Source organism: Myotis davidii, unplaced genomic scaffold, assembly GCF_000327345.1.
Source record: "Myotis davidii unplaced genomic scaffold, ASM32734v1 scaffold993, whole genome shotgun sequence".
Lineage (NCBI taxonomy): Eukaryota > Metazoa > Chordata > Mammalia > Chiroptera > Vespertilionidae > Myotis > Myotis davidii.
The window spans coordinates 1,858,472-1,864,764 of NW_006285483.1; the positions used below are offsets into that span (position 1 = coordinate 1,858,472).

The 6,293-nt window shown below is 36.3% G+C and overlaps 1 protein-coding gene across 1 annotated transcript in view; it reads right to left on the reverse strand.

The window, feature by feature from the left end:
- Positions 1 to 6,293, reverse strand: part of PPM1E (protein phosphatase, Mg2+/Mn2+ dependent 1E) — an 88,785-nt gene that overhangs the window by 15,333 nt on the left and 67,159 nt on the right. The window contains exons 3-4 of the mRNA XM_015559061.1: positions 3,644 to 3,843; positions 6 to 90 (exon numbers count right to left, since the gene is read on the reverse strand). Of these exons, the coding sequence (XP_015414547.1) occupies positions 6 to 90; positions 3,644 to 3,843 (285 nt within the window). The remainder of the gene's footprint in view (positions 1 to 5; positions 91 to 3,643; positions 3,844 to 6,293) is intronic.

Consider the following 6,293-nt stretch of genomic DNA (forward strand, 5'->3'; position numbering starts at 1 on the left):
GTTAACATGCAGGTGAATGGAGGCATAAATGGCAGCATCCACTCCTCCGTGGCCATCAAACACTGCAAAGTAAGCTTGTTCTTCCTGGTCCTGTCAATACAAACAGAGGCCCCTTGCACTGTGGCCCAGATTAATGAGATTAAATGTTTCCCTTTTCTGATATGCCTGATCAACTGCTAAAACACCTGCAATACTAGGGCATATGTGTTTACACCAGAATGCTGGAACACATCATGCCCAATTAGCTCAGGCTGAAGTGCCCTCTCTCTGTGAAAGTTGTCTTGCACCATGGAAACCACCCACATGTATTTGCTTCAAAATTGCTACTACAATTTTGAGGGGAGAGGAAGGAAAAAGAAGGTATGAGGGATTGAACAAAAACTGTTCTGCATTGAGTGATGTTTCTAAAAAGAAAAGCATTTTAATCATAAAATTAGAAACTACAAACAATAGGAAATAATTGGCCTTCCAGCACAAGTCCAATTATGTTAGGTTGTTTAAAATACATAGAGATAATGAAAGCATACACATACTTTTAAACTATAATATCGCCCTCATAAATCATTCATTGTCACATTGAATCCTCACCATAAATAACACAGTCTAAACTGGTTGGCAAAACTTGAACCACACAGATGTCCAAATGCACTATAACACTTCCTTGTCCCCTATTGGAGGATTCAGCTTCCCATTTCCTTGACACCCCCCTCCCCGCCACCCCAAAAATTCCAGAGGAAGGGCTTCCAAACCTGTGCTTTGTCCTGCCAAAGGAAGCCTAATCACAAGATTACATTAAAACCATTAGGTAATTTGCTTCTTCAACTCAAGTATTTAAATCTCAGATCTAGCTTGCTTAGGAGATACATAACTCACTGAACTCTGAGTCCTGGACTCTCTTTAGACAACAGTATTTAATGATTTTTATTTGTAAGTTTTTGACATTCCTTGAGCTCTAGAAGCTTGAATGAGTCTAGGTCCTGTCATTCAAATGTCATTCAAACAAATATCCAAAGTAAACCATATAATTATTTTGTGCTTGTTTTCCTATCTATTAGGTGGGGGTGAGTTGCTATGTCATGGGGATTTGGAAGGACTACTAAAACAACAGGTATATTTGTACTTTGGAAAAGTTCTTTTAAAGAGTATACTACATTTATATAAGTACCACATGTAAATGTCCAGAAAGTAATGATTACACCCAAATATTATTAAGTCTGTACTTACTACAGACATTACAACTAGTTAATTTAGCAGTCTAATGAACACCACCTGCAAGGTTAACTGACTAAATCGATCTATCTAGAACAGTGGTGGTGAACCTTTTGAGCTCAGTGTGTCAGCATTTTGAAAAACCCTAACTTAACTCTGATGCTGTGTCTCATATAGAAATTTTTTGATATTTGCAACCATAGTAAAACAAAGATTTATATTTTTGATATTTATTTTATATATTTAAATGCCACTTAACAAAGAAAAATCAACCAAAAAAAATGAGTTCATGTGTCACCTCTGACACGCGTGTCATAGGTTCGCCATCACTAATCTAAAAAACAGTCCTGGACTGAAGAGTAGTACTCATTTTTATACAACTCAATTGGCAGGATAAGGGTAAAATAGAAAAACAGCATATATAAGCAGTTTTTGAATGATGGGGAATGAGCTGCTGTGGGATTATCATGGGGGGGGGGCAATAATTCCTTTATTGGGACTTGAAACTGCAACTAAACAATGTGAGATCTGTGGAGAGATTCTTAGTATAGCATCAGAAGAAACAGAGGAAGTCTAATGGATTTCTTAAATAATTAGTATAGCTTCTTAAATTTTAAAAAATACTGATGTTTTCTCTATTATAAAGATGGTGTACATTTTTTTGGCCTGATAAAGAAGTGTAAAGAAGTAAATATCTATAATCACACCATCCACAGGTAACCAGTCTTTTACATACATACATATATACATTTTTCAATAAAATTAGGATCATATTATACATTGAGTTTTATATCCTGCATTTCCCCCATGTCATTAAGTATTCTCAAAGACATAACTTTAAATGTATGTGTATTATACATTTTATGAGCATATCATAGTTATTCCCTATATGCAATAATTTAGATCATTTCCATTTTTTATTGACAATGTTTTATAAAAGAGTTATGTCAAACAAAACATCCTTTGGGTTATATTTGCATGGACATGGTAACATATGGAAACAAAGATATCACCTCATCTATCTTGTAATATAAGCACCAGTACTAAACCACCATCACTGCTTATCAGACCTTGACAGTCGGCTTAAATTTAAATTTAACTGCTAACTAAAGGAAGTATTGTGCTTTGTAGAAATGACTACATTGTAATTTCTAAGTTATGGACTTAAGTGAAGGAAAGAGGTAAGTGACAGGCAAAGAAAACAAACCTACCTCTGTTTGCATTAACATAATACACTTAATAGAAAGAGAAGAGGAATATGACAAGAACATGGTTATTAAGTTGACAAGGCTCATATGATCCAATTTGTCAGTCACAGATTCAGGAAATGTAATACCAGCTACTTTCCTATCAGAAACCAAGATTTAAAAAAGGAAACCACATGAAATCAGAAAACTCTCAGTCTCAAATTCATTCTTTTATGTTTGTGTTTTGTGTTGTGCTTCAGCAACATAATGTGGGAACTTAATAAATACCACTTGATTATACTATCAAAATAGTTTCCTTAAAAAACACACAGCTTTATAGTGATATAACAGTTTTCTTTTTTACTTGTATGTCTATAGAATAGCTCTGGAAAGTTACACAAGAAACTGGTAATTCCCTTGCCTTCATGGAAGGGAACTGAGTGTTTGAGAGACAAAGATAAGAGAGATTTTATTTTTCTACTCTAAACCATGTGAATGCATTACCTATTCAAAATAAATTCCTTTTCTATTGTCTAAAGCAAGCAAATTTGTGCCACTTTGCCTGGAATCCTATTCAGACACATCAGACACTATTAGGAGTACAGGGTAGGACAAAAGTCGGTTTGCAGTTGTTTATATGGAAAATAATACAGTAATTAATAATACAAGAATAAACTCCCACCCAACCAGTTGAGCATAGACCTATGAACCAAGCAAGAGGTTACGGGTTCAATTCCTGGTCAGGGCACATGCCCAGGTTGCAGGCTCTATCCCTAGTAGGTGGCATGCAAGTGGCAGCCGATCAATGATTCTCTCTCATCATTGATGTTTCTCTCTCTCTTCCTTTCCTTTCCTCTCTGAAATCAATTTTTTAAAATATATTTTAAAAAAACAACTCCTGTACTCACAACTGTAAACCCACTTTTTAAAATTAATTTCTGTTTATTGATTGATTGATTGATTTTAGAGAGAGGGGAAAGGAAAGGGATAGAAACACCGATGAGAGAGAAACTTCAATTGGCTGCCTACTGCATGCCCCCTACTGGGGATTGAGCCAGCAACCTGGGCATGTGGGCTGACTAGGAATCAAACCAGTAACATCTTGGTTCAATGGGTCAATGCTAAACCACTGAGCCACCCAGCCAGGCTATACACTTACTTTGGACCCACCCTGTATATTAGGAGTTCTTTTAGAAAACCATGACGGTGTTTTTTAATATCTCATTGACCTCAGAAGTGCCCTTTACCTCTAGGTTGAAGAGCATATTAAAGTCAGGAATGCAGACATGTTTGTCCTCCATTTTCCTGCGCATGTTTTTGATGGCATGGATTGATGTCTCATAATAAAGCTGGGGTCTCCGGCGGAGAGGGAAGTCTTTCACCCAGCTGCAGCAAATCTCATGTAGTTTGCTGAAGACAGAACGGGCCAATTTCACTGTCTCAATCTCTGTGAAAGAAATACAGAAACCCCCAATGAAGAGCCTTGTAAAGCTGCTTTTCACTTGCCTGATTGGTAAAGACAGAAGTAGGTCACACCAGTTAATAGAAGAAATTCCTTCTTCTCAAGAGAAACGAAGTATTGCTTCTGAAAAGAGAAAATGACAACCTATCTATTAGAAAATCATCCAGCAGCTGCCACTATGATGATCCTGTTTCATGAGGAGAAACCTCTGTTCAGGGCTGGGTGGTGGCCATGCTGGGTTTTGTCTAGTCCACACAGTGCTCTGGCCACTGCTCTCTAGTTCAGGGCAGTGTCCTGCTCAGTTGGCTGCGATGGTTATCATCTGGAAGGCCAAGCCCCCAATGCTTAGATGAGTGAAATACGAACAGTGGCTCTCCAGCTGATTAGAACATGAAAGACCTATGAGCAACATTATTTATTTATAAACTACAGGGACCAGAAGAGTTTACCTTATCATTTGTCTTTGTCTCCCCTTCTTGGCCTCTTTTCCTCTTTCCAGTTCCCCGTTTTCTCTTCTGTAACTGATTATAACTCAGAAATAAATTATTTTTGTTGATTTGTTTTGTTAATCCTTATCCAAGGATATTTTTCCCCCATTGATTTTTTTAGAGAGAGTGGAAGGGAGGAGGAGGACGACGACGACAGAGAGAGAAACATTGATGTGAAAGGGGCACATCAATTGACTGGGTCCCACATGCGCTCTGACTGGCAGCTGGGAATGGAGCCTGCTCCCTTGACCAGAATTGAATCAGAGACCTTCAGTCCTCAGGCCGACACTAACCACTAGCCAAACTGGCTAGGGCTGTTGATGTCTTTTGTTATTTATTTAAAGCTTTAGGCAGTAGCTTAAATAGTTTAGCCAATAGGTTAACAACATTTTTTATTTCTCTAAGGAAAAAATACTTACATTCTATGTGTGTAACCCTGGATAGAAAAAAAAAGATAACAATCAAAGGATTCTCTATTCCCAGACTATTAAGTCTACTACTCAACCTATTAGCTGGTGTCTGAGACTGACTTGCATCCCTCAGTGTATGGACAGATGTGAAAGAAAGCCTTTTAAGCAACACTGAATAGTATTGACTCTATTGTCTCACATCACCTCCACTCAAGTTGTCCTCTCCTCAAGCTGCAGTTATTGAAATAACCAAGGGGAGATTAGGTTTTCTCAGGACAGTATTTTAGAGGTTCTACTTACATCCCAGGTAAAAAAAAAATTTACAATTCTCAAATTTTTGTTTTACTTTACTAAGTCACATATAGCTTGACAGCCTGAGAAAATGTGTGCCAGATGGCAAATGGCTGTGCATGCCTCTTGCCATCTACAATACAAGTCCCAAAGAGAGACTGTGTGTTCTTAGAACGGCCTGGGAACTTAGTCTCATTTTATATTCCTTGCTCAGACATTGCCTAAATCTCTGACTACAGTTACTTGTTTTCTTACTCAAATTTCTTTTTAAAATGACTGTTCAGAAATTGTTCAGGTTTTTTTGTTGTTTTTCTCATTAACATAATCCAGGGTGGTAAACTATGTTTTGTGGTTTTGTCCCCTTGACATTTTTATATAACTGAAAATCAAGGGTACATTTGAAAGAACAAGTAAAACCTGAGGAGGTGTATATAAGAGGGAAACTGAGGCCAAGAGAAAACACAACATTTTGATGGTTTTAAGTAACTCCAATCTTTTTTTTAAGCACCAGCTGCCAGACACTGTCTCTTTCAGCCAGTAGTTGCCTATGTGTATCACTCCAAATATGTGTTTGGATATGCATTTGACTCAGTCACAACAGAGGATTGCAAAATGATAAATGGATTCGGAAACAAATAACTGATAATAATATAAACCATTACATCATTCTTTGGTTTATATATTACTCTTATTTTATAGACCTGGACTGTTCAATAAAATACCTTTCTAACTGCAGTGTGGCTACTTAAAGTTTAAAAATTCAGTATTTTGGTCATATTAGCTGTATTTCAAGTACACAATAACTGCATACACTCAGTAGCTACTGCACTGGACAAAACAGGTAGAGATTATTCTGTTTTTTTTCTTTTGACCTATTAATACATAAATTATGCTAACAGACTTCCCAATATTTTTGTTTTGTTTTGTTCACTGCTATTTCTAATTCTTTTAATTTCTTTTTTTAGCTTTTTTTTTATTGCTTAAAGTATTAATATTAGCTGTTTCAAGTACACAATAACTGCATACACTCAGTAGCTACTGCACTGGACAAAACAGGTAGAGATTATTCTGGTTTTTTTCTTTTGACCTATTAATACATAAATTATGCTAACAGACTTCCCCCTATTTTTGTTTTTCTATTAATACATAAATTATGTATTAATACATAAATTATGCTAACAGACTTCCCAATATTTTTGTTTTGTTTTGTTTTGTTCACTGCTATTTCTAATTCTTTTATTCTTTT